This window comes from Manacus candei, unplaced genomic scaffold (genome assembly GCF_025592945.1).
Source record: "Manacus candei isolate 608988 ecotype Guabito, Panama unplaced genomic scaffold, ASM2559294v1 h1tg000002l, whole genome shotgun sequence".
Lineage (NCBI taxonomy): Eukaryota > Metazoa > Chordata > Aves > Passeriformes > Pipridae > Manacus > Manacus candei.
Window position 1 is genome coordinate 4,850,078 of NW_026138050.1, and position 26,348 is coordinate 4,876,425.

A 26,348-nucleotide genomic window follows, 5' to 3' on the forward strand; every position below is an offset into this window, starting at 1 on the left:
CCACAGTTGTCTGTATTGCTGGAATATGCAATTTCTGCAATTACCTTTCTTCCTGTTTGCATTTTTCCAGTCACTTTGGTTAAACTCTGGATCTAAACGTTGGATCCTCCTTCGCCTGACTTTGCATGGGCTGTTCTTGGCATTTTCCTGTACTTTTCAGCAACTTCTGATTTATCTGCTCTTCCTTCCTTCCCCTTTTCCTTTCTTCTGTTGAAATTTCCCCTCAGTCCCTGTTTTATCTCACTGCTATTCTTTTTCCTCCAGTCCTCACTCAGCAATCTGAGGGGAAGTGGAACAACTTTTAAAACCAGAGATTTTGGCACTGGCAGCTGAAGCCTGTTCCTTTAAGCATTCCACATGCAAAACTCCCAATCAATGGGAATTCTGGGGAAGGAAATCTAGCGGGAATGGCTTTTTATAGCACAGCCCTCAAACCACCAGTGCCTCATGAATTTCAGTGTGTGCAGGTGATCTGAGAATAGTGGAGCTGACAGCTCTGCTTCCTAAACTGAATTCTGAAGGAGTAAGCAAGCTCTTGTATGAAATTCTATCTAATACTGACAGGACGTGCCTGGAATGAGGCAGGGCCTCGGGTGGGGACCTGCCTGTGCATTACATTGGTCACTACATTGGGCTGGTTCTGCCTGTCTGCCCTGCTCTGGGGAGCCCCCCCTGCAGAGCTACCTCCAGCTCTGGGGTCCCAGCACAGGAAGGACATGGAGCTGTGGGAGTGAGCCCAGAAAAGCCACCAAGATGATCAGAGGGGTGGAGCACCTCTGCTGTGAGGAAAGGCTGAGAGAATTGAGATTGTTCAGACTGGAAGCGGGGTGACCTAATTGCAGCCCCTTCCAGTGCCTGAAGGGAGGTACAAGAAAAGTGGAGAGAGATGTTTTACAAAGGCCTGGAGTGACAGGACAAGGGGAAATGGCTTCATACTGAGAGAGGGCAGGGTTAGGTTAGATATTAGAGAAAAATTCTTCCCTATGAGGGTAGTGAGGCCTTGGCACAGGTTGCCCAGAGAAGCTGTGGCTGCCCCATCCCTGGGAATGTTCAAGGCCAGGTTGGACGGGGCTTGGAGCAACCTGATCTGGTGGAAGGTGTCCCTGCCCATGGCAGGGGGTGGAACTAGATGATCTTTAAGGTCCCTTCCAACTGAAACCATCCTGTGATTCCGTGATTCTATGACATGTGCCCTTTTTATTTTATTGTTTCTTTGTGCTTGAGGTTTTCCAGAAGCTTTCACTGCAGTTACAGCAAATATAGAAGTGTTCAATGACTTATGTCAAGCAGAGCCTTTCTGGCCCTGTTCAAAAATTATTTCTGCAATTGAATTATTTTTCACAGTATTTTTCTTCAAGACTCCAAAGCAATCTTCAGTTGAGAATGTCTTATTTATACCAAATAAATAGTTATGCTATTAGCTTAAGTACAGACCAATCAAAAATCTATAGCTAAATGAGAACGTGTTGATTCCTCTATTCATTTTCTCAAAAAATGCTATATAGGCGAAAAATCCTGTGGGGCTTAGTTTTCAGAAGTGCTGAGCATGCAAAACTGCTCTGCTGCTGTACAAACATGATTTGAAGGGCCTCTCAGCTCAAATAATGCCGTGCTTTTCTAATTTTATACCCAGCTTTCGTCTGCACCCACGCTCTGGGACTGAGCTGGAACAGCACCGAGGGAGGAGGAGGAGGAGAATCACTCGACTCATTCACATCTTTGTAGCAGCACAGAAAGTTTCAAGGGGGAGCCTTATGGTTGCAATTACACCTGAAATAATTCTCACTTCATAATTTTCTGGTTTAGTTCCCTCTGCATACAGTGGACATGACCATTTATCTTCCCGTGACTAAGAAATATCAGGAACATTAACTAGTGAATGCATCCAATGCTTTGGATATTGAAAATATAAAGCCTTGTTATGGATTGGTAATATCTCAATCTGGAGGTCCAGAATCTATACAGATTTTTGCTTGTTTGATGGTGTTTTCAGGAAAACCATATGTGCCTTACATTTCATCAGGGTCAACCATATCATTCCTGACTAATAAACTACAGGAAGTGGGGGGGAAAATCAGTAATAAAATGAGAGGTGCTCATACCTGCAATTCGTATTTTTATGCAGTTTTGGAAAGGGTATTTGCATTTCAAATGCTCATATTTCTGTGCTTTCCTGAATAGGTTTATATTGATTTTTACCGTATTTACCTGTATTAGTGCATTCCCTCAGGAGCATAGCACAAAATGTTTAATTGACTAGATGGCAGCAGAACTGCTGTGGAGAAAGGGAACTCAGTGAAAGAAAATATACCAAAATTGTCTGGGAGTAATTAATATGATGAGAGGACATAGTCTTAATCTCACCAGGAAAGGTTTAGGTTGGACATTAGGAGGAATTTCTTCTCAGAAGGGGTGATTAGACATTGGAATGGGCTGCCCAGGGAGGTGGTGGAGTCACCATCCCTGGAGGTGTTTAAGGAAGGACTGGACTTGGTGCTGAGTGCCATGGTCTGGTTGACAAAGGTGCTGTTCTGTCTTAGGTTGGACTCGGTGATCTCAGAAGTCTTTTCCAACCCAATTGATCCTGTGATTCTCTGAATTAAACCCGAAGTACAGCATCAACAACAATTTACCTGCTTTTCATAGCTCACAACAAAGTCTCCCTGAACTTCACATTCCCAACAACCATCCTTTTCAGATTTCACGAAAAACAATATAATCAGTTACATTTCGGAATAATCCCGTATTAAGCCCGTGAGCCGATCGCTTCTCTTTATATGGTTTAAGATGTTTGGAAGATTTGCTATTAAGATGTTTGGGAGATTTGCTATTAAGATGTTTAGGGGATTTGTTATTAACCCCGCAGCGGTTCCGAAGCGCTCGGAGCCATCCCGTCGGCGGCAGGGACGGCTCGTTGCCCCTGCGAGAGCCGCGGGGTGCTGCTGTGCGGGGACACGGTGGCGCAGTGGTGGCATTTGTCACATCCCCGGCGGGCACAGCCGCCCGTGTCACCCCTCGCCCCCGGCCCCGCGGGAGGCGGCTCTGCCCGCCCGCCCCGCCCGCGCTCTCGGGCGGGCGCTGCGGAGGAAGGGGAGGGGAGGGGAGGGGAGGGCGGCCGCGCCGGGCCGGCCTCACATGACCGCGGCCGCGATGGACGGCGAGCCGCCCGCGGGCACGGCCGGCACCGGCACAGGTACGGGGGGACACAGGGGATGTGTTCGCGGCGGGGCCGCCCCCGCTCCGTGCGCTGCCCGCCCGCTGCCCGCCCGGGCGGTCGGGGCCGCGCTCCCCGCCAAAACCGGCGGGGCAGCGCCGCCGCCTCCCCTCCCTCGCCCCGGGGCGGCGGGGCCCGGCTCCGGGCGGGGCTGCCCGCGGCGGTGCCGCTGAGGGTCCCGTCCCGTCCCACGGTGGGCTCTGCCCCGCGGGGGTGAACCGGGGCGCCCGGGCCGGGGGGTTTGTACCTGCCCGCGGAGGTCGCCCCGGTGCCCGGCTCGGTGTCCGCGGGCGATGAGCTCCCCGGAGCGCTCCTGCGGGGCTGGACGCGGGGCCGGGCGCGGTCCAGAACTTCTCCCGTGGGGAGTCACGCGGCCGAGCGCTCCCTGCGCGCCGGGGACACTTCATGTGGCCCCTGGTCCCCGCCCGCCGAGCTGGACCCGGGCACGGTGGAGCCGTTCGGCAGCGGGGCAGTGGGGCAGACCCCGCGCCGGCCCGAGCGGAACATCCAGCCTGGAAACGCTGGAGTTTTGGGAGCGCGCAGCTGGATCTGGGATGGAGAAACTTCGCAGCCAAGCGCTGCCAGCGCTTGTTGCGAAATGATAGATGGAGGGAGCTCCTGGGTGAATTGAGGGAATAACATGTTGGACTCCTTAACGTTTAGACTGAGAGAAACTTTTAGAGGGAAACAGGGTAATAGGGTTCTCTCAAGTTCTCTTTAAAGTGGCTGAAGTTTTGTACCTGCTCCGTGCATAGTGTGTTTTTTTTTTTCTCAGTTTTGAAAAGAAATTGAGTAGAAGTTACTAGTAGGTGAGCCTAATGCAGGGAAAAATGGTTTGGTTGGATTATATTCAGGATCCAGTGGGTATGCTTTTGTTAGGCCTGTGATGCTCCTGATGCAGATAATGCTTATAAATAAATTATTTTGGAATATTTCTGTCCAGGACTGATGTAACATATTGAGCAGCAGCCTTTGTGGAAAAAATGTCCTACTGTACCAAAGAGAGAGCTTGTTCAGGTATGTCTGTTCTGGATTTACCATCTGCTTCAGGAGCCTTATAGAGATAAAACAGTTGTCTCCAAGTGGAGTACTGATCTAATTAACTTCTGGTGATGGTGCTTCTGTACCTGTCTAATCTACTCAGCCCTGTTGAGAAAACTTGGCTTTCTTTGACAATGATTATATGGTGAGCACTGAGAGGAGGTGTCTAATGGTTTTATGTAAAGAAAAATAATGCTGTGAACGCAGGAATGTTTTTATTTTAAGCATCATGATGAGAGGTCAGAGATCTTGGAAGTTTCACACCCATGTGTAATTTTTTTGGAGATCAGCAGCTCGTCAGTGAGTATTTTGGGAGAATCTGAATCTCCAGAGTAAAGATAGTCCTGGCAGGGATCGTTAATGCCCATCTTGGACAGCACAGACAAATGCTGTCTTTTTGATTTTGCAGAGTTAAAAGTACTTTAGCACAATCAAGAGAGAGAAGAAAAAAGGATAATGTCTAATACATTAAAGTCAGTTAATGTTGCAGAGTTGCTTTTATTGACTTTTCTTTCCTTTTGCTTCCATTTGAGTGTTTTGCAACGACTGCAGGGAGCTAATCCAGGTGTGTTGGCTGGGGAGGGAGGGGGGGTGTCTCTTTTTCTTCTGATGGTAAATCTTTAACTGTGTGTGCAGCCTGTGGAGGGCCTGGTGGAGAGGACTCTACAGTATGATTTGCACATAAATAGTCTGATTTCCCCAACAGTCTTCAAGTTTTATGGGTTGGTGCATGTAGATGGAGAAAAATTTACCAGTTACAGACATGTGGAACTGGTAGAAAAGGACGGGAGCTTTGATAATTACCTTTCAACAGTATTTGGGATGTGAATGAGCTGCTTCTACCTGTGAAATGTGTGAGAAGACCACTGGGAGGCTGAAGTGTGTGGAGTGACAATGCCGTTTCTTTAATGCTTAAATGCTGACATCGAGTTTTCCCCCAGTGTAACTGGGAGGGTGAGAAACAGGCAAGGAAGATGAGAAGCAAAACAAAGATAAACCATTTCTTCTGATGGGATGTTCTTGACCTGTGTAAGGACAGATGGTTGTGGAAATTTGCCAGTTCTGTAGTCAGGCTAAAATGTCCTTGTAAAAATTTCCCAGAGAACAGTTATATGGGTTGTTGCTTGCTGGGTTACCATTTTGGGTGTGAATTTTTACACTTCCAGCCTCTTTGTGAGAAGTGATAGTTTAGAAGTCTTTCACTGTGAGCTGGGATTGTGCCCTAGTGAGGATTTGACTTTTTGTCTCTGTAATCCTTGGGCACATTCCTTCATGGACTTTTCTCTGCTAATCCTGTTATTTCTTTAAAGTGTGTAGCTCCATCCCACTTTACTGTGTGTGCTGCATCTGAGGACTGTGGCTCACGACTGACTTGTGAATGGAATGTGTTCCTTGTATTCCCAGACTTGGGAAATCAATTAATGAGTTGATCTAACAGCACAGATCAAAAGAGCAGGGTGCTAGGCTTAAAGGTAGTTCTTTACACACAGTAAATCTGTGTTACATTGGAAGGGGGTAACTTGCTGTTGGGTTTTTTTTTCTGCTGGAGTGTGTGACTGTGATATTCTGGGAAGCAGTTGGAGGCCTACAGGGGAATGCAGAAATGCAGGTGCTTTCAAAATATTATTAAATAAAGCTATAGCCTCAGCTATTTTTGAGCTGTGCCATTGCTTCTCCTTTTCAATTTTAGAAGCACCAAGTGCTGAATAACAATCTTAAACTTAGTTGGAAAAAAACCCAAAACAAATAACCAGCAAAAAAATCCCTCCAGAAATGAAAACCAAATTACCCTCAATATCTCAAAAACAAAGGAAAATATAAAAACTTAACCAACCAACCAACCAAAAAAAAATCCCCAAAACCCCAGACCAGCTAGTGCAGGGTACATATTTGACATCTGCACTGAGAAAGCTGTGGTGATGGTTTTCAGTTGTTGGTTTTGTTTTTTTTTTAAGGAGAAAAACAAAATGTTGGAGCCTGCTTTCCAACATCTAATTTTATGATAGTATGTGTGTTACTTTATCTTGTCTTGTTTTGGTATTGGAAAGCTTGTATTTACAAGGGAATTGTTGGGAAGGAGAAGGAAGGGCACTCTTAATTAGAGTGAAGCTAAATATAATTACTTTTCTTGTACCCAGTTAGAAATACAGACCTGCCTTCCATGTTGAACTCAGAGCTGTGGAGCACTTGGCTTTGTTACATAGACTGATTCCTTTGCTTTACTCCTTTCTGAATAAGAATGCCATGGTTTTAAGTTCCTTAAAAAACCCCAAACAAGTTGCATACAGTGGTCTCAAAAAATATGTAAAGCCTTTAATAGGAACAAAGTTTTGTTTGCCCTTTTTTTTTTTCTTTTTTTTTTGTGGGACTTCTGTTTTTCTTTCTGTGTTTTTAGGGAATTTCAAATTATGTAAGATTTTAAAAAAATAAAACGAAGAAGGGAATCTATTTGAGTTTGTAGTTGAAATCTGCACCAGCTTTCAGAGAGGCTGATGTGGACAGTGGATTCTGGAATTATGGAGGAATGTGTTTGACACAATAAGGGGGAAAGGCATTTCCATAATTCCTGAGGCTTTTCATGAGAAGACAGAAAGGAAAGGGAAATGCTGATGAATGATATTTACATTGCTGCTTTAGAATTCCTGGCCCAGGAGTTTGTAGTGGAGCCCTCATTTTTTCCAGGGAGAAATCTGAGGTATCTGTGTATAAAACCAGTTTTTGTACTCTTGTGTGTTTCCTGTGGGTTGGATCCCCTCTGCTCCCCACAGCTGTGGTCTGTGAGGACGGAGAATAAATCTTAGTTGTTATTCCTAAAGGTTTTGCTTCCTTTCAAACTCCTTCCTCCTTCTAGAAAATATGCTACTAATGTTACAAGTAATTCTCTGGCACCATCTGCTTAATCGTGTCTGATAAATTTATCTGATTAGCACCTGGTGTAATAAAGAGTTTGTATCAGCCATCAGTAAAATGGAGATAAGGCCTCCAAATCTGATTGACGGAGCTTAAATAGGGAAGGGAGATCAGTGGCGTGATTTGCTCCTGAGCTTCCAGCCCTGGCATTGCTCCTCTCTGCTGGATGTGCTTCCCTGTAAAACCTCAGTGCAGCTGACCAGATACTTGGAATTCTATTCTGGCTTTCACAAATGCATGATATTAGGAATTTACGTGGAGGAAACTGGTAACGGTGGAGGGCAGGTTGGTGCCTGGTTGTATCACTGGAGTAATGAACGTCAGGTGCTAACTGAGGTGTGAAATACGTGGTCTAAAGTGGAGAAATTTTCTATTTCAGTTGTTCTCTGGGTGAGTTTCTCAACTCCCTTCAGTCCAAAGGCTACCTGACTTGGCACAAAAAAAACAAAAAAGAAAGTATTATGCAGTGTTTTCGTTGCTGTTTTCTTTTACGATGTAACAACAATTAGGCCATGCTTTGAATGCTTCTTCAGACTTTTATTTCTTGTCATCTTGTTTTCTTGTTTGCATATGTGTTTATATGTATTATTTTTAACTTTTGTATTAACTTGTTTTCAGTTATATCAGTCCACTTCCTGATCTCTTATTGACAACAGATTGAGAAACTGCTGTAGCAAGAGCATAGCTTGCAGGAAAAAACTGGTTTTTATTTTTGTCTGCTTCCCAGTGTTCCAGGGGACCATTCCATACCTCGTTTCTGTATTCACTTGCTGCTCCCTGTATATAAACTTCACTAGATAATGATCTGCTGAAACCGAAGGGAATGTTTTCAAAATTAGCTGTTCTCCAGCAGAGAGTGCGTGATGGGAAGCGTTAAGTGTTCTGTTACAATGCATGTAAATCCTTTTACTGGTTGAACACAGGAGCTCATACCAATGAGTTCCCACTATTATCCACCATTCCTGGCCAGGGCTCTTGAGGCTGTTCTGGAATAGGCTGTTTAGTAAGTAGAATGAAAAATGGACTGAAGAATAGCTCCAGTATATATTGCTCTGTAGGGTTAGTGTTAGTGCCACGTTAAGTTTTTCCTAAAACAGGTTAACAGCTGTTCCAAAGTCATCTTATTGTGTTATCAGACCAGAGTCTGAGGGTGTAGATTCAGTCTGAGTAGCTGTCTTGTTGATAGCAGACACGCTGAGATTATTAATTAAACAGTAATTATTCAAACTTGTTTGCATGGTTGTCTGGTTTGTGTGATTTCACACGTTTAGACAAGGTTGAGGTGTAAAGAAGCTACAGAATATTTCAGGAAGAGCCAAATGTGTGAGCTGCTGATAAAGAGAAGGTATTTCCTGTAGGTGAATTTTAGAAAGCAAATTTAGAGAATAACTTGATGAAAACTGGAGAAGAATTACCAAGAAAAGAGCAACATGGCTGAATTGTCAAAGAAATGTGGAGTCTTGTCTGGATCTCTGGGGGGCTTCACTCTGTAGATGTCTTAGGGGGTAATGTGGGTTCAGATCACTGTAATGAACCTGAGAGTCCTCAGCATCACTTTGGCTGATTGTGCTGCAGGTTCTGGGTGTTACAGATGAAACACTGAGGGTTTCATGGTTCATTCAGTATTATCTTTTCTCCTGATACCTGTCTTTTGCCACTGGGGTTTCAGTAGTTTACCAGACAGTGCCGAGCCCAAGGTCAGGGACCAGTTTATGCTGTGAAAGCACTGCTTTCTTGGTTGTCCAGCAGAAGGATGGGAAACAGAGACAGTGAATCAATAGGCAGGAGAAGGTTGTGTCAGTACAGATTGGCACTGCTCTTAGGGAAGAAATTGGGGTGTATTTTGGGTAGCCTCTCCTGGGGAGGCCAGCTTGGAGCAACTTCCTCTGCAGTGTGAGCCAGTGTTGAGCATCACAGAGGGCTCTGGAATTCTGTGTGTGTGTGCCTTGGAGGAGTAACAACATCTGCTGTGTCATGTTGCACTTCATTGCTGTGTCTTGAGCAGTTAAACCCAAGAATTACAAGGGTGCACACCCAGAGAACCTCTGCTCTGGAGGTCCAGGATGCCTTGTGCTTTCCATAGTTCTTTTTGTGTGTATTTTTGACCCTTCTTCTTGATACTGTGATTTATTGCACCTTGCTGCTCCATGAAAGGTCAGGCAGGCAAGGATTTTTCTGCACAAGAAAATCTTCTGCCTTGAATTTTCTTTCCTCCTTTTTCTTTCAGTTCAGCATCTCTCTGAAAAGTGGCTGTACAGGTGTTATCACTTTATCCAGCAGTGTCCTGTGTCAACATTGAATTAGCTTGCATTATTTTACTGCAAATTTCTGGCAGGTAGCTGGAAATTTTTAGGAGCTGCTGCATAGGTGGGGTTAGCAGGTGATATATATTAGTCTAATAAAGCAGAGGTGTTAAGACTTGCTTCTCTGAGTCACATTAGCAGGCATCTGAAGCCTGATGAGACATGTGGAATAAGGTCATTTGTCCTGGATTTGATTTCCTTAAGCCATTTTGTGGAGCAAATAATGAAGAGTCTGATGCTATGTATCTGAGGAACTGAAGATTATCTGTTTTCCCCATTTATCAGGGCCTGGAGCACATGAAGGAGCAGGTGGGAAATCCTTATCAGGAGGAGGTCAGAGTTTCAAGTTAAGGATATGAGTTTTTATCTTCCCTGAGTTTATCTCTTACAAAGTTTACAACTTTTTGAACTATGTATCAAAGCTTAAAGAAATGCTTATTGCTTCCATAGTGTTACTGTCTTTTTGTGTTCTCAAAACTGTAGATGCATTTAGGAACTTCTCCCAATGGGGCAAGGAAGGGATGATGAATCCTACCTGGCTTTTCTGGGTACCTTTTCATCAGTGGATTTGGCTGAACTCAGGTATGGGCTGAATAGGTTCCAGGGTTATACCCACATCTTTCACACTGATTCTTATGTGTGGAATGGGTGGAAAAAAAGGATTGCTTTGAAAACTAATGTGAGCTTAGTTTACAGCCACACAGTAGTGTCGTTATGAAGTCAAACTGAGATAATGGACTCTGGTCAGTCACTTGATTATTCTGAATGATCAGCTTTGCCCCTTCTTTGATGTAGTTTGTCCTCTGGGGCCACATTCTTAAGACCTATCTTTTTTTGACTTTGCATCTAGCAGAGGATCAGTTAGACACTCTCTATGCAAAGCTACCTAGCTAAGATTCAATTCACTGTTGAAAGTGTTTTCTGGCTGTGAGCAGTGGAATAGGTTTGTTTGAAAGATTTTGCCACAGCTTGCTGTGATTGAGGAATTGTTGTGTTGGTAGCCCTTGTTAGGAACCCTTTTCCCCTGATCTTGAACTTGAGCATGTTGACATAGTAAATTATTGTAATTCTCGCTCACTGTAGCATAGTGTCAGAGAGTTTAATAAAATTATGCCAAATGAAGTGTCTCCTTCCTTTGTAATGACATGCAAAATTAATGGATTAAATTTCTGCAGCGCAGTAAAATGACACATTTTTCTTTCCTTCCATGAGTTGTTCTAGGCAGGATCCAAAAGTGCTGAGCTAGGGTTTCGTTCATTTTGGCAGATCCTGCTGTGGTGGGAGCTGGACAGACAGGAAATGCAAGGCCTCTTAGCTGATTCACAGAACAAATTTGGCCTGTGATTCTTTGCTTAGTAGGGATGTCTTTCTGACTCGATATAATTGGTGTTGCTCCTGGGTGTTGTGAGGAGGGAGGTACCAATGTCTTGAACGTGTGTGAAGCAGCATAACCTCCTGGGGGAGTGGCCTGGCTGGTGTTCTGGTTGTGTTGCACCACTCTGGGAGCACCAAGCAAGGGAACAGAATATTTTAAGGCTACTTCTTTTACTGTACCTTATCAGGTCTACTGTTTTTTTCCCCTTTTTGTCTTCTAGATTTGGCAAAGCCTCCAGTAAATGAACCAAGGGAACCGGAACAGTTTCTAATGCAGATGCCCCAGGGAAATCCACTGCTGCTTTCCCACACCCTACAAGAGCTATTGAGCAAGGATAGTGTGCAGGTGGAGCTTATACCTGAGAAGAAGGGCCTTTTCCTGAAACATGTGGAATATGAGGTTTCCAGCAAGGTAATGTGAACAAGCACTGGGCTCTGTGAGAGTGTATCCTCTTTACAGTGTCTGTGCAGTTGCTACTGGCAAAGTCTTGACTGATTTGGTAGGTGTGTTGGGTGATGCTGGTTGTAGGTTCTTCTCTTGGTATAGGAGAAGATTGAAGATGATTTGCCTTTTCCTATTTGTAGTGCAGCCAGTGAAATATGTCTCCAGTATCTTCTGTGTGTTTTTTTCCAAGGAGGAAACATGTCCTCTTCCAAGCAGACCATGTGTGATTGACACTTCCCAGACCACCAAAACATCAGTTATTGAGTAGTGCTTGAACTGTTCTTGTCATCATTTTGTGTGTTTGGTGACACATTTGGGTCACTTGTCTGCAGTGATTTTTGGGGCTTTAGGTTTTTTAGGGTGGTGTCCCTAAGTTTGTCAAAGACTTGTGAGGGGAAAGGGCAGACATGGTGAATGCTTCTGTGGGCTTTCTAGGAATGGATGTTTATTTTTGCCTGTGATTTCAGGGCGCAGGACTCAGTGACCCTGGTGGTCCTGCAAGGTTTTGAATTTAGGAACCCATGACTGATTCCTTTCAGTCGCTGTCATGTCTCCTGTGACTGTGGCTGTAGAATGATGCTGCCTGAAAAAGAAATGTAGCTTGGCCTTGAGCTTCATCTGAGATTCTACAGCACAAACCAACATCAGATTTCAGAGCAGACTGAAGGGAGGCCCTTGGGCCCTGTTGGGCTCCAGTTGTGTGTCTCATTGCTGTATTTTGGCATAGTGCCACTGTAAGTGGTGGATGACGTGCAGTGCAAATGTAGTGGGGATGAGTAGAGGGCTCTGTAGTCTTTCCTATTAGTGGTTGAATCTGTAGTAATAGTGTGGGGGGGGTTGTGGATTATTTATTTATTGTTTTTAGAGGATTTCTGCCTCCTAAATGTCTTGTTCTAGCTGCTACTTAACTCCTTTGGGAATGAGAAAAGAGTTTCTTTGGCCTCTTCTACATATTGATCTAAGAAATGCAGCTTGAAGGCCTAAGGTTTTAAAGGAACTTTCAGTCTTTGTTTATAGCTCTAACATCAGTGTGAGGTCTCTCCTCTTGTGAGGTTTAATTAAAACATCAGGCATTTGGGTTGAGTAGTAGCTTAATGTGGTCTAAGACTGTTTTGCCACCTCTGGATTTAAAACTGATTTAGAGAAAAATCCTAAGAGCTGGAGCTCAGAGACTTGCAGTACTTCAAGAAAAGAGCTCTCTAGAGCACTTTAAAAGTGTCAGCACTCCTTCCCAATGTTCTGTCTAATTTGGAAGACCAGAGAGTTTGAGGGGGTAATGCTATGGAACCACGGCAGATTTAGGGATATTTGCAATTTTTTGGGAAACACCTTCCTCTCCACTTTGTAGTCTCTTTCATCTTGTGTGTGAATAAAAGCAGACTTATGTTTTTAACTGAAAGCCTTATTCTCAAAAGGACTGTATGAGGTAGGCTGGCCCGGCTCGACACCAAGTGCACACCAAAACTGCTCTGTCACTCCCCTTCTCAGCTGGGCAGGGGAGAGAAAATGCAAAAGAAGGCTCATGGGTCGAGATAAGGACAGGGAGAGATCACTCTCCAGTTGCCTCATGGCCAGTCCAAGGGTTGCAGGGGCACAGCTGTCTCACCGTGGGCTGCACCCTGGGCTGCAGGGGAACCTCAGCTCCGGTGCTTGGAGCACCTCCTGCCCCTCCTTCTGCACTGACCAGGGGGGCTGCAGAGCTGTTACTCTCACATATTCTCACTCCTCTCTCTGGGTGCAGTTTTCTTGTGCGTTTTTTTTTTTTTCTCCAATACATTATCCCAGAGATGCTGCCACCATCACTGATAGGCTTGGCCTCATCCAGCAGCAGTTCCCTCCTGGAGCTGCCTGGCATTGGATCTCTCAGACACAAGGGCAGCTTCTGGCAGCTTCTGATAGAAGCCACCTCTGTAGTCCTCCAGCTACCAAAACCTTTCCATGCAAACCCAATACACATAATCAAGTGATGGCTGCTTTTAATCTCCTCCATCCTTCCCACCACAAGGCCTCTAATGAGAAATAGGTGGTTTCTGCAATCTCTGGTTATGATTTCTTTCTTTTCTTCCTTCTGCATTTAGGGCAGCTGATAGCAAAAAAAAAAAAAAAAGTAAATGCTGCTGCTGTCTAACCTGTGAATTGACTTATTCTCCCCTTTCCTTAATTGCAGAGGTTCAAATGCTCAGTCTACAGGCGATACAATGACTTTGTGGTGTTCCATGAGATGCTGCTCCAGAAGTTCCCCTATCGCATGGTGCCGGCACTGCCGCCAAAGAGGATGCTGGGAGGTAAACCTGGGTCTTGCTTTTTGAGTAGAGGGGTCTTGGTCAAGGTGATAGTGTTAAAAGTAAATGTTTAAAAGTAAATGTTGAAAGTCTTTGCTTCTGCTTGGCTCAGAAAACAAGTTTGACGTTATAATACACAATCTTGAGGTGTGAATTGTTGCCATCCTGGAAATTCTTATAGGTGAGATATTGATGTAAAATTTCAGTGAGGTTTCTTCCTGTGGAATGACTTTCCTAATAAGATTTTAGGTGTAATTCCACACAAAAGCACGGCGGAGCTGCAGGTATTGGTTTTTAGAAAAACCTGTTATGATGATCATTGTTTAGTGGTGGACTTGGCAGTCTTAATTTAACAGTTGGATTCAGTGATCTTAACGTTCTTTTCCAACTTAAATGGTTCTATGATTCTGTGATCTTTTTAGCATAACCAGAAACTGAAACCTGAGGCTGGAATCAGTGTCAGGTCATTCAAGTACACTTTAGCTGTTAGCCTAAAAACCAGTATCCCAAGACTGAAGCATATCAAAGCTCCTTCAGGAACATTTTTCATTAATCTCAAATATTGACACCGATTTTAAACATTTAATATTTCAAACGTTGCATAACTGCATAAAATCCCATCTTGTTTAATACTTAATCTGTGAAAGAACAAGCTTTTCACTCTCTCCTCTCTTGCCCACGGCACTAAGCTCGCTGTGTTTCAATAAATAATTGATTTCAGTTGAAGAGTCTGTGCATTGCTACAATAATTGGTAAGCAGTGAGCAGAGCAGGGTGTATAGTGAACTGGAAGACAGCAAAATCCTGGCACTGAAAAGCTCCAGTGGCCTTATGTTCTTGTGATGGAATGTGAATTGTGAAGACCTTTCTTTTGGGGTTGCGAAACCCATCCGTTGAATTGAACCTGATTCAGTGTTCTCAGCCAGAGGTTCCAGAATTTCCACTTCATGCAACACCTGTGAGCAAAGCAGCCTTCTCTGATTAATCTCAGTGGAGAGAGGATGTTTGAAAGAAGTTACCAATATATATATAATTTGTCAGTCAACTGTTATTTCCTTGTGTTGCCACTGTGTTGATATTTCTGTGCATTCACCAGTGCATTTCTTCCCATGCATATCATAAGTTTAAGAAAAAAAACGATAGGATTAGTTCCCAGACTGTGCTAGGAGACCAGTTCTAATACAGTGCAAAGCTGTGATGAGGCAGAGAGTGCTGATTGCCTTTAGTCCAGCGACTCTGCATGTAGAAGAGCTGTGGAATTGGGCTTAATGGGAACTGCAAACAGGAAAAAGGAAATGGAGTGGGTAGTTCTTGTTTCTGAGCAGGTTAATGGACTGACACAGGATTTGATGGATTAGCACAGATGTGTGACTCTTGCAACTTCCAAGTCCCAGAGCCGGATGGACAAAGCCCCGTGCTTTGTCCTTGGTGTGCTCCTCTGCTGAGTTACACTGATCCTGATGCTGGTCTGCTCCCCTCCTTCTGTCGTGTGAAGGAAGATTGTTCACCTGCTCTGCTCCTTTTGGAGGACAGCAGCCAGCTGGGGCAGATCCTGTGGGAAGTGTGTAGGTTACTTCAGAAATGTCCACGTTGGCTGAAGTGTGAGCAAAGCCAAACCAAGATCTGCAGCCACAATGACAGAAAAAGGAATTGGTGGGTGGTACTGTACTGAGGATCACTAGTGAGAGTCCTCACAGCCAGCAAACTGCCAGCTTAAAACTGAGGCAAAAGAGTAATAACCTTTCATGATATGAGAGCGTTGGATAAGAGCATTCCTGTAATTCCCTTCTATGCTGCTTTCTTTTCCTTCAGTCTTTAGTTTAATTTTTTATCATTCATCGTTCCTGAAAAACTCCAGGAACTTTGATTTACTGCCTTTCTGCAGTATTGCCAGATTGAAATTCTTCTTGTTTCAGCAAGATGAGCAGAATTCTTTTAGTTTGACAAGTAAAGGCTGTGGATGGATGTACTGCAGATTGCTGTGCAGGTCTTCCAAAGTGCTTTCTGACATCTTGCATGAAAGAGATGGATACTGATCCTAGTATCCATCCAGTATCCTGATGGATACTGCCAAACAGACTGGGATCCCCTCTGCAGACCAGCTGTGAAGTTGATTCAGAGGAAGAAGAATCTTTGTAGGCCCACAGTTTGTAAGTGGAAGTTTCAGGCCTTAGGTTTGGTTGTTTATCCTGCTTACCTTCCCCACCCTGTGGAAATAACCCCACACAGGTATATATGCTGGATTTTGGTAAGATATAAAGAACCACCTGATGGAATATTTATTCAAATGGTCAATCTAAAAGATTGTTTTTGGGAGCTGACAGACTGTAGGTAACCGCTCCTTGTTTTTGTTGCAGTGCTCAAGCAAGGGTTGTAAGTACAAGGAAGTTATTGACCTGAGTGCTTTTCTCTTTCTGAGCAACTGTAACGAGAGGTGCATTAATTGAAATTTTGTGTTTCTTCCTGTAGCTGACCGAGAATTCATAGAGTCGAGGAGGAGAGCGCTGAAGCGTTTTATAAACCTGGTGGCTCGACACCCCCCTTTCTCAGAAGATGTGCTCTTGAAACTCTTCCTGTCATTCAGTGGCTCAGTGAGTGTCTGTTAGCAATAGTCCTGAGTTTGCATGTCTGCCTGTAACTGCTTCACTGGGCACAGGGTTCAGAATTGCTTCTGACCTACATGTTTTTGCTCCCTGTGACGAGGAGAATTTTCTCTCAGTAGGTGTTTCTACAGCTGGAAAGTGGAAGGTAATTTCACTCAATGCCAGGAGGATAGTATTTTGAAAATTATATCTGTTCTTAAGGGAATACAGATTATGCTTTTCCTTAAATTAAACCTAACCTGGGTAAATCTGTACATGTCTTACTGTTGAGATGCATCTGAGACCTTTGTTACTTAGTTCTTTCATGCTGATTTGATTCTGTATTTTCTCTAGGATGTACAGAATAAGCTAAGGGAGTTGGTCCAGGGAGTAGGAGATGAGTTTATGACCTGCAAATTAGCCACCCAGGCCAAGGTATGTATAGGAATTTTTTGCAACATATTATTCTGGTTTGAATGGCTCTGTTCTCCTGGTGGATCAGTTATGGCATTTGTGGAGTGATGGACACCTTAGGTAGGACACAGTTGTTTACAGAGTTTGAAGAACTTGTAACTTTATCAAAAAGATCAAATAAACATTTGACTCTCAAGGTCCTGATATTTGTAGCTAAATGCTGGTTCATGAATATGATAAAGATTAAACAATGAATCCTGCTCAGAACATGTTTCTCAGCAATTACTTGTACTTGCATAACAAACACATGCACAAATTGCACAATTTAAAAACTAATATCTAGATGGATGTCTTTCCCAGTGTTCATGCCCTCATTCTGTCTGTCTTCTTCTCCCTGTGGGAGAGCAATTTGGACTGTTAGAGAGAAGTTAACTATAAGTTCTCCATATATCTGTTTATCCCAGAGATTAGTGCTGTGACAAGTTTTAAATCTACTGTGTTCATTGAGCAATTTTAAAGCAAGTTGTTGTTCAGGTTCCTGCAGTGCTTGCAGGAGGTTTTGCAACTGGAGCTTAGTTCAGGTTTTTACCAGTGATACACTGGTCAAAAAGAGCTGAACTTTCAGTTCATTCTTGACTTTACTGGGCTGGGAGTTACCAGTAGGATTAGGTTAGAACTTGTGAGCTTGAAACCTCACAACCCCTGTTTTAACTGCAGAGTAGAATTGCAGATCTTGTCAACTCTGTCTACACTGGGTATTTGAACCTCTTTATGCCTCTGAAAATTAGGGCTATTTGTGTGACATCTGACTTGGACAACTGAATTGGAAAGGTGATCTCTTCAGGGTTGTTACAGTGTGGCGTGAGGGAGTGAGCACTTTTTCTCTGCAGACTGTGGTGTGCCTCTGATTTACCCACCAGTAACCTCTCTGTACTCCTTCAGGACTTCCTCCCATCTGACATACAGGCCCAGTTTGCTGCCAGCAGGGAGCTCATCAGAAATATTTATAACAGCTTTTATAAGCTTCGCGACCGTGCGGAGAGAATTGCTTCTCGAGCCATTGATAACGCCTCCGACCTGCTCATATTTGGGAAGGAGCTCAGGTAGGTTTGGAGGAACAGGCTTTGCTAATAGGAACATTTCTACTGCTGTTTCAGAACTCAAAACTCTTGTAAGGCCTCCAAGCTGGTGAAAATAGGTATTCCAGTGCATGCTGCAGGTCATAATCAATTTTTCCTACTATAAAAAAGGAAATGCACACTTACCATTAAGACTGCGTTCCCTAGAACATGAGGAAACAAAATATAAATACCTTGGCATTCAGGTACTGGTTTTATTGTCTCTCTCCCCAGTAAGTGCACAATTAACTCTGCATTTGTGTTGGGGCAGTAGCAGCTCAGTGCTGTGAGCTGTTTAGACAGATTTGAAACTCTTAACTGCTCTCTGCAAATAAGTTTATCTGCTTAGTGGAATTTGTCTCCTAGATGTGACTGTTACTTATCTCCTTTCAGTGCTTTGGGCTCAGACACTACCCCACTTCCTTCCTGGGCTGCTTTGAATAACAGCACATGGGGGACTCTGAAACAAGCCTTGAAGGGTCTGTCTGTTGAGTTTGCACTTCTGGCAGATAAGGCTGTGCAGCAGGTGAGTTCTTGACTTTTGTCTTTTTCTTTTTTTTCTTTTTGTAACACAGAGGTGGTACATTGCTGCCCTAAACTTCATCTTTAATCATGAGCTCTGTGGACATAAGCTCTTCAAGAGTTAAGAAGGAGATGGTGATTCAAACTTTCGTCCTCAACCACCAGCCTGCTTGTTCAAGCTTGAATGAAATACCTGGACTGTGTTTAAATGGGAAAAAAAATATAACTGGCAAGGGAAAGGAGGGAAAACCCTGCTTTCTTTCTTAATTTTAAATGATTATTGCACACATTAAGTTGTACTGCTTCAGTGAGCTGTCCAAGAATCCTGTGTTCTGTCTTACTAATCTGCTACAGAGAATCCAGAATAAGTTATTTCTGAATCAAGTTTTGAAGTTCATGTACTTAAATATTACATGAGAGTGATTCAGACAGAAGTATCATATTCCTGTGTAAGTGTGCAGTGTGGTAATGACTGTCAGAATAATGTGAGAAAACGACAGTCTGGAAAGGAAAAGTAATAATTTTGTCTTCACTGCTCTTCATCTCATTGTGTTAAAACACTGAGCATGCTTTTGTAGATCAGTCAGACCAGGTCTTTTTCTCCAGAGTTTATGCTCCAGAGAGCTCTATTGATACAGGAAGAAAAGAGAGTATTTTGTAAAATAAAAAAACTAGTAGTTAAATTTGGCTTGGTGTCTCATCTCTGCCTTCTGATGCATGAACTATTATGGGGAACATGCAGGTATTCAGAGCTTTAATGGATTAGTTATCTTGTAAGAAGGGAAGATGAAAGATTGGAGGAATCTGCAAGAGCAAGAAATTCCAGGCAGAGTGTGCTGAAAGGACTGACATGCAGGGCTGTGAAACCAACTCCTCTTGTTACAGTGATCAGTCAGTTGGAAAAGCTGTTCCTGCCTCAGTCAGGTCTTTGTTCTGCACACTGAAGACTAAACACACTCCAGTGCCATCTGAAAGCTTTTTGATGCAGTTGTGTAAGCACCAATGTGCCCTGGAGAACGCAGCGAGAGCCTGCGTGGTGTGAGGAGGTGAAGGACTGGGATGTTGGTTCTTGCCAGGCTTATGTAAAATGTACTTTTTCCTTGTTTTCTAGGGTAAACAGGAAGAGAATGATGTGGTGGAGAAGCTGAACCTTTTCCTGGATTTACTCCAGTCCTATAAAGTGAGCTCTGCTGTTCTTCTGCCAACGAGAAAGTTGTTCAGAGCAAGCTTGTGCTTTTTAGAGGGTGTAATGCCAACTGGATGGAAAACTGTCTGGGAGGCCAGTTCAGAGGCAAACTGGGCATCTGGCAGAGGGAGGGGAGCGGCTGTTGGCCATAACCAGCTCTGCAGCCTTACTGATCAGCTCGGCTTGTGATGAGAACTTGCCAAAGAGCAAACCCTGCAAGGAATTTCAAAATACAAATGCTTGAACTATATGGATCAGCTAACTTTTTATTTTCAGATTTGGCTGCTTCTGAGTCAAAGCAGTGAACTGGATCACTATTGGTTTGCTCATGGAGATATGAGCCGAGTTACAAATTAAAGAATTTTTGTTAATACTAATCTATGATCAAAGGTACTTCTTAGAGAAGCACCTACTGAAACTGTATGAGGCAGCCTCTCCTGACATTCCCAGGCCTGGACTGAGATAGAAGGACACTGGCAAGCTCTTACCACAGTTAATTGCCTGCACTCAATTTTGAGAAGGTCAAGAAAAGATAAGAGGCCTGATAAGATCCAAAGTGTTGGCAGAAGTGATGCTCCAGGCTGCCTCTTAAGCTCACTGGTCTGGGTTCAAGCAGGTTTTTTTTTTTTCTTGAATTCTAAGCTACTGGTGTTTTTTGACCCTCTTGAAAACTAAAGAACAAAAATCTGCAGCAGGGAAGTTATATAAAGCACAACCATGTGTTTGTGTTCCTGATGTACTTGGCTGTGTGTTTGCTGACTCTTGGCTTCCACTCTGTACCTGTTCTTTTCTTTTCCCATAAAGGACCTGTGTGAAAGGCACGAGAAGGGGGTGTTGCACAAGCACCAGCGGGCGTTGCACAAGTACAGCATGATGAAGAGGCAGATGATGAGTGCCACTGTGCAGAACAAAGAACCAGAATCAGTGGAGCAACTGGAGTCTCGGATTGTGGAGGTAGGGCAGGCTCCTGGGAGAGCAAAGGGTGGTACTGGGCTCTGTGATGGTGCTGCTCTTGTCACATTTGCAAAAAGCCATTGGGCTGAAAGGGCAGCCTGTGCTTTGGGAAATCTGAGCTACCTGCTGTGCCACATGGAAAAGGTGTTTGTTTTCCTCCACACTTACTGCTGGCCCTTTGGCAGCACATCATTTGCAGGAGCTGTGGAAACCAGCAGACTGCAAGGTGAAAAGTGCAGTTGCTGTTGTATCAAATGGGTCCAGGACCTGCCTTTTTGGGTTTTTGATATGTGTTTGAATTGCTGGTAGGGTCAGGAATGCTGTTTTCTCCTGCTGTAAGTGAACCTCCTTGGCAGCCCCTTCCTGGCGATGCATTTCACAGAGCTCCTCTTGTTTCAGCAAGAAAACGCCATCCTGACCATGGAGCTGCGGAATTACTTCTCCCTGTACTGCCTCCATCAGGAGACACAGCTCATCCACATCTACCTGCCTCTCACCTCTCACATTCTGGGGGCCTTTGTCAACTCCCAGATCCAGGGTCACAAAGAGGTGAGTTTTTCTGGACTGTATCCTTTTCCCCAAAATATGAATGAGAATTTGAATGTATTTATTTTAACCTGTTGGCCTTCGTCCTCTAATCATCTGTCCAGCTGGGCTATTTCATAACTTAAAAGGTCACCTAAGGTCTTTCCAGTTTGGAGTGAGGATCAAGGCTGGCCTCTAACTCCTCTAAAAGACTGTATCTTCTTGCAGCAAATTGCTGTTTTTTTCTTCTTTTCTTCTTCTCTCATCAACTATCCTATGGGTAGGTGAAGAAGACCCAACCATTAAATAGCTATTCTGTAATGAATGATGTGTGTTTGCTAGATGAATCTGGTTTTTTGTGGTGCTACACAGAAATTGTATGACAAGGAACAGCTTCCTTGCTTTTGCTCTAAGAGCTCCTTTTTGTTAACCCCTAAATATGACCTTTAATATTTCCCATATACAGACTTCCTTGCATTTGTTGTGTTAGAAAAATCTCTCCTCTTTCAGCTCCCTTCCTTCCCTTCAGTGAAGGAGTTTGACCAAGGTATGGGAAATCTCCATTCCATGCATGCTCAGGAAAATGCTCAGGGACCTCCAGTAGCACCAGTCTGGAAGGGACAATCTGGGTCCACTGAACTTCCCGAAAACACTTCAGCAAATTTGTGTCGTGCTTTTGAGTACCTGAAACTGCTGCTAAAATTCAGTGTGGTGAGATTGTTACCTACCGTGTGGTCACGTCTGTTTTCTCTCCTTTTCCACTCACAGATGAGTAAAGTTTGGAATGAATTGAAGCCGAAGTTGAGCTGCCTTTTCGTGGGATCTAGCAGTATGCCAACTCCACCACTGTCACCTCCAGAGGGAAATTTCTTCTCCAGTTAATGCTCCGAGCATCCTGCATGGAGCAAGAAGGGCAATCAACGAAGGGGTGGGACCTCTACCTCCAGATGTTAAAATGAATCCTCCAAACAGCTATTTTTTATTTTTTGTTTTTTAAATACTGCTGCTTTGAGCTGCTCTCTGATTTAGACAGACTGGATGTGGGGCAGAACATATGGATATAAAGACAATCTCTTAATTTTGCAGTGCTCTGGGGCAGAGCTGATGTTCATTGTCCTGCAGACACTCTCCACAGGGTCGGGATGTGGCCTGGCACAGCGAGTGCTGCAGTGCTGTTGCTGATGCCTCTGCATCTTGTACTAACAGTCCTCCAATCATGTTTATCTGCAGCTGTGCTGACACATCTCTGCACTGAACTCTCTGAAGTGCTGAGATGAATGGGATAACTGAAGCACTTGCTTGTAGTGGAGATAAATTGCCTTTTACGCCTTGGAGGGCCTGTGTTAGGGACATGTGTGCTTAAGGAAAGCTGAAAGCCATCCCCCATCCCGTTGTAGGTGTCTGGATTTGATTTCTTACTGCTAGACCTTAGCACAAAATGAATGAAGTGGTTGGATTTTGTAACCCAGCTGGGCAGGGGTCAATGCTGCTGTGTAATGGGGTTCTCCCATGAGGTTGGATGGACTGTATTGTCAGTGTGGTTCCCTTCATGGTTGCAGGGCAGCCTGGGGACTTGCTCATATTTTTCAGTTTGGGGCCAAAGACAGCTGGGTTCAGGAACTCAGAGGAGTTTGCCTGGCACAAATGAGAAAATAATTAAATAAAACACTCCTTAATTGTAATCCAGTCCTACTACATGGGCAGAACAGCTACAAGGTAGCTGTTTTCTTCTGGAGGTTCTGATATCCCTCTGTGAAGTAGCTGTTCAGGTCCATTGGAGAGCTGCTGACCCAAAGGCTGGTGTTTTCTTTGGTCTAATATCAGAAGTATTCTGTTATACCAGCAGGCTGGAACACAGTGCTGATAAAGTTCATTAACAAAAAAATCAGTATTTATCAGGATGTTACTGTCATTCTTTTTCCTGGCTGTGGGTAACACTGGAGTGTGTTTGTGAAGGACAGGAGACAAGTGACAGTTCTCATCTCTAAAAACAGCTCAGCCCTTGGTAGTGGGGTTTTCAGAATGATTTGTGATTGAGATAAAGGGACTAATCTTTCTCCACCTTGTATCTCCAGTGACTTTCCCTCGGGAGGCAAAGGGGAGGAGAACAGGGAACGTGCACATCGTGTTTCCTCGGGGGAAATGGTGCACATCCTCCAGAGAAACTGATAATCCAAGGAGCTGCAAACGTCTGCAGCAAAACTGTGTGAACAGGTCTCTCCTGAACCTGCCTTCTCTGGGGCCAAAATAGCTTCTAAAGGGGAATTTGAGATTTGGCTTCTTAGCATTTTCTTTGAGTGGGTAAAAAGGAAGCATATTAATAAGGATGAGTGCTTGCTGTCAAACTGGAACCATTACAGTATTTTTCTACTGGGGAACTTCCCCATTAGCAGGAAATGTATTTAAATCCTCTAATCACAAAAGCTGCTTTTTTTGTTTTGATAAATTTAGAAAACTCAGTACAGCATGAAACTCTTCCTGATCCAGGTGGAGATTAGTTTCTTCAGCTAAGAGCAAGATAAATTACTTGCCCAGTTTCGTGAGACTGGAATAACCATTCCTCACACTCACCAAAATGGGGTAAAACAGAGTGATGTGAGTGAGTTCCTTGGGTGCTGGGCCTTAAGCAGTGTGTAGCCAACCTTGCTCAGAATGCATTAAGAGCTTTTTCCAACAATTCAAATGTTAACTTGCTTTCCTCCTGTGTGTGGGCCTTGTGCAGTGAGACAGATGAAGTGCAAATGGCTGTGACAGGTTTGATTCTCTCCTGAAGGTTTCCAAAGCGATGCAGAGGAGTTTCTGCTCACAAGGCAGAGCAAATTGTCAGAGGAGGGAAATGTTTCTACAGTCCAGTAACACAGAAGATTATTATCTCAAGAATGGCACAGAAGGTTTTTCTGCTTGACCTTGTCTTGGTTAGGAGGATGGTTTGTGGTTCATGTGCAGAAAGCGTGTTACCAGATTTTTACATGCTCTTTACCCCTGGCATCTTTAGAAGGTGTTGGCTGGTTATGGCTGGCTTAGTCTGAGCACCCATCCTCCCTTGTTTATTATCCTTGTTTTCTTGATGTGGTGAGCAGTCAAAGTGAGAAAATACTGTATGTTTTGGGGCAAGATCTGATACCTCTGGTGGATCTTCTGTGTAATTTGTTTGACTGGGCAGTGTTCCATGGGAGCACTTGCAAAGCGTTAGCCGGAATGGAACTTTGCACTTCTCATTTCTAGAAAGAATTTCTAATTTTGGACTTTATTTGCAATCAAAAAACAAATTCCCCAAAAAAGCAAACGTCAAAATGACATTTGGATTTTAGACTAACTCCTCTTTCCTGTTCTCCTCGAGAACAAGAATTCTACAGTCCAAAGGCAGAGATTGTAATAAGGATAAATACAGACTACAGGACCTATAAAGGAACTGGAATTACATTGAGAAAACATCTATTCCTCCTTTGTCAGCCCTTGCCTCTCTGAGGAGAGCAGTTTTGGGGGTGGGTTTTTCTTGTTTTGCTTTTACTCTGTTCACCTGGTATTTGAGAACAGAGGCCTTGTATTCTCAAAGCTGATCCAGCTGTTGGCACTTTCAGAGTTTATTTCATACTGGACTGTCAAGCTTCTGTCTCATTCCTAAACACATGCAGACACTATTTCATACAACCCTTAGTTTCCAAACATTTCCTTTGGGAGACTGGTCTGTGTGCAAATAGAACTGTTATGTTTACCTCAGTATGTGAGGGATTTCCTTACTGTGTTTGTTCGTTCAGCTTATGGATCTGTCAGACTTGGAGGGCAGCATCAAGCACAGCTTCCCTCCCCTGCAGGGATGCAGCAGGGAACCCAGGGGATCCATCAGGCTGACTTCAGCTGCCTGTCTGCCCTAGTCAGTGTGGGGGAAACAGCTGTGGTGACCTCCATGCTACTGCCTTCTGCAGTAAACACTAAGCAAACCAGACTGAGGAGTGTGTGCTGCCTATCCAGGAGCTGATGCTCCTGTAAGACGTGATGTCAAAGTGTTAATGTGCCTTTGTGAATGGAAGCTTTTCTGTGTGTGCTCAAGGTCAGGGGACCTTCATGTGTTCAAAACAGCGATTGTAGAAAAGGCCTCCAGTTTTTCTGTCAGTGTCTCTGTCAGGTCACTTGTGTAGGTACCAGGGTGGTCAAAGCCTGAGACCCTGAAAGCTGCCTGAAAATTGTTCTATCAAAAGGGCTCTATGTTTTTGTCACTCCTGAGGGATTCTCCACTTCCAGCTGTGAAGTGGCTTTTTGTCCAGTATCACGTGTTGAAAGACTCCAAACTGTATTTACAATACAACTTTAATCTTTGATCCTTCTTTCTCTCTCTTTCCATCCTCCTTGGAAGTCGCTCCTCCTAAGCTGTAATGTGCTCAATGATGTCTTGCTGCATTCCAGTGCTTTTACTCTCCTACTTTGATCATGCAAGGGTGTAATTCCTGGAACTTGAAACAGGCTAATTTACACCCTTCAGTTTGTGCTGTTTCCTAAAAGACAAAGCTCACCAGCAGGGGACAGAACTTAAACCACATCAGTCTCACAAGAGCAGCAGGAGCAGTAACGTCCCAGCTCTTTGACATGACCTGGAAGTCAGGGCTGGGGAAAGCATCCTGAAAGGACTGACCTGACTGCAGAGAGGGGATGGCAAAGAGGAGTGCAAGCCTGAGCTGTGCTTGTTCTGTTCCTTCCTAAATCCTGGAGGAACAGAAAGTAATTCTGTGTGATTCTGTGATGTGCTCTTTCTCACCCAGCAGTTTAGTTTCCACCAGGAGATAAATCCAGATATAACAGGTATTGGCTGTCAGTCACTCCCTTTCCTACCACACAGTAAGGTTCTACACCCTGTTAAAGCTGCCTGTCCTCCTGGGCTTATTCTCTCTCCTACTTGCCTTGAGCCATTCCTTCTCTCTGTTAGAGCAGCCAGAAGCCCTCACTGCCAGGTCAGAAGCAGAGTTGGGTATCAAAACCTCTGTAAATAACTCAGTGTGCAGCACAAAAGGAAAAGTAAGGTTTTAAGGTGTTAATTCCTCCTCTAAGTCTGAGCTGTGGCTTGCTGAGCAGATGAAGAAGGGCATTTTTGAGTGGGTATTTTCAAAACTGCTGGAGGGAGACAAGAAGCAAATTCTTGTTCAAAGGGTGTGAATATGGCCTGCCTGGAATATCCTGTATCTTTGCTTTGCTCAAATAGCCTTATGTATGAAGCACTTTATCCAAATGCAGGAATTAAAGAACTATTACTACAGCTGGTAGACTGGAAATGTTTACAGATCCTACATTACATTCCAAGATTCTATCTGTGTTATATGTTTGTAAAAGTGTTTAAAAAAAGAAAAAACCAAAACTTGTGTAAGAAGCTACATATGTGATGTGTTATTTCTAGCACAGTTGGATTAAACTTTTGCTGGGTTGGGCTGACATCAGTGCTGAGCAGTCACCTGCTCCTGCCCTGTGGCAGAGTGTGCAGCCATGGGGG

At 44.0% G+C, this 26,348-nt stretch overlaps 1 protein-coding gene across 3 annotated transcripts; it reads left to right on the plus strand.

Moving 5' to 3' along the window:
* The first annotated feature begins 3,037 nt into the window (after positions 1-3,037).
* On the plus strand, positions 3,038-26,274 carry SNX8 (sorting nexin 8). Of its 3 annotated transcripts, XM_051777226.1 has the most exons (12): positions 3,085-3,193; positions 4,158-4,231; positions 11,064-11,254; positions 13,455-13,572; positions 16,038-16,159; positions 16,505-16,585; positions 17,507-17,667; positions 18,076-18,208; positions 19,316-19,384; positions 20,195-20,344; positions 20,744-20,893; positions 21,638-26,274. In XM_051777226.1, exons 2-12 carry the CDS (start codon positions 4,198-4,200, stop codon positions 21,749-21,751), a joined length of 1,323 nt encoding a protein of 440 aa, XP_051633186.1. In that variant the 5' UTR covers positions 3,085-3,193; positions 4,158-4,197; the 3' UTR covers positions 21,752-26,274. The 3 variants fall into 3 exon arrangements, with proteins under 3 accessions (XP_051633175.1, XP_051633186.1, XP_051633195.1); XM_051777215.1 differs by lacking the exon at positions 4,158-4,231 and having other exon boundaries at positions 3,038-3,193; XM_051777235.1 differs by lacking the exons at positions 3,085-3,193; positions 4,158-4,231 and adding an exon at positions 4,504-4,555.
* Positions 26,275-26,348: the final 74 nt, after the last annotated feature.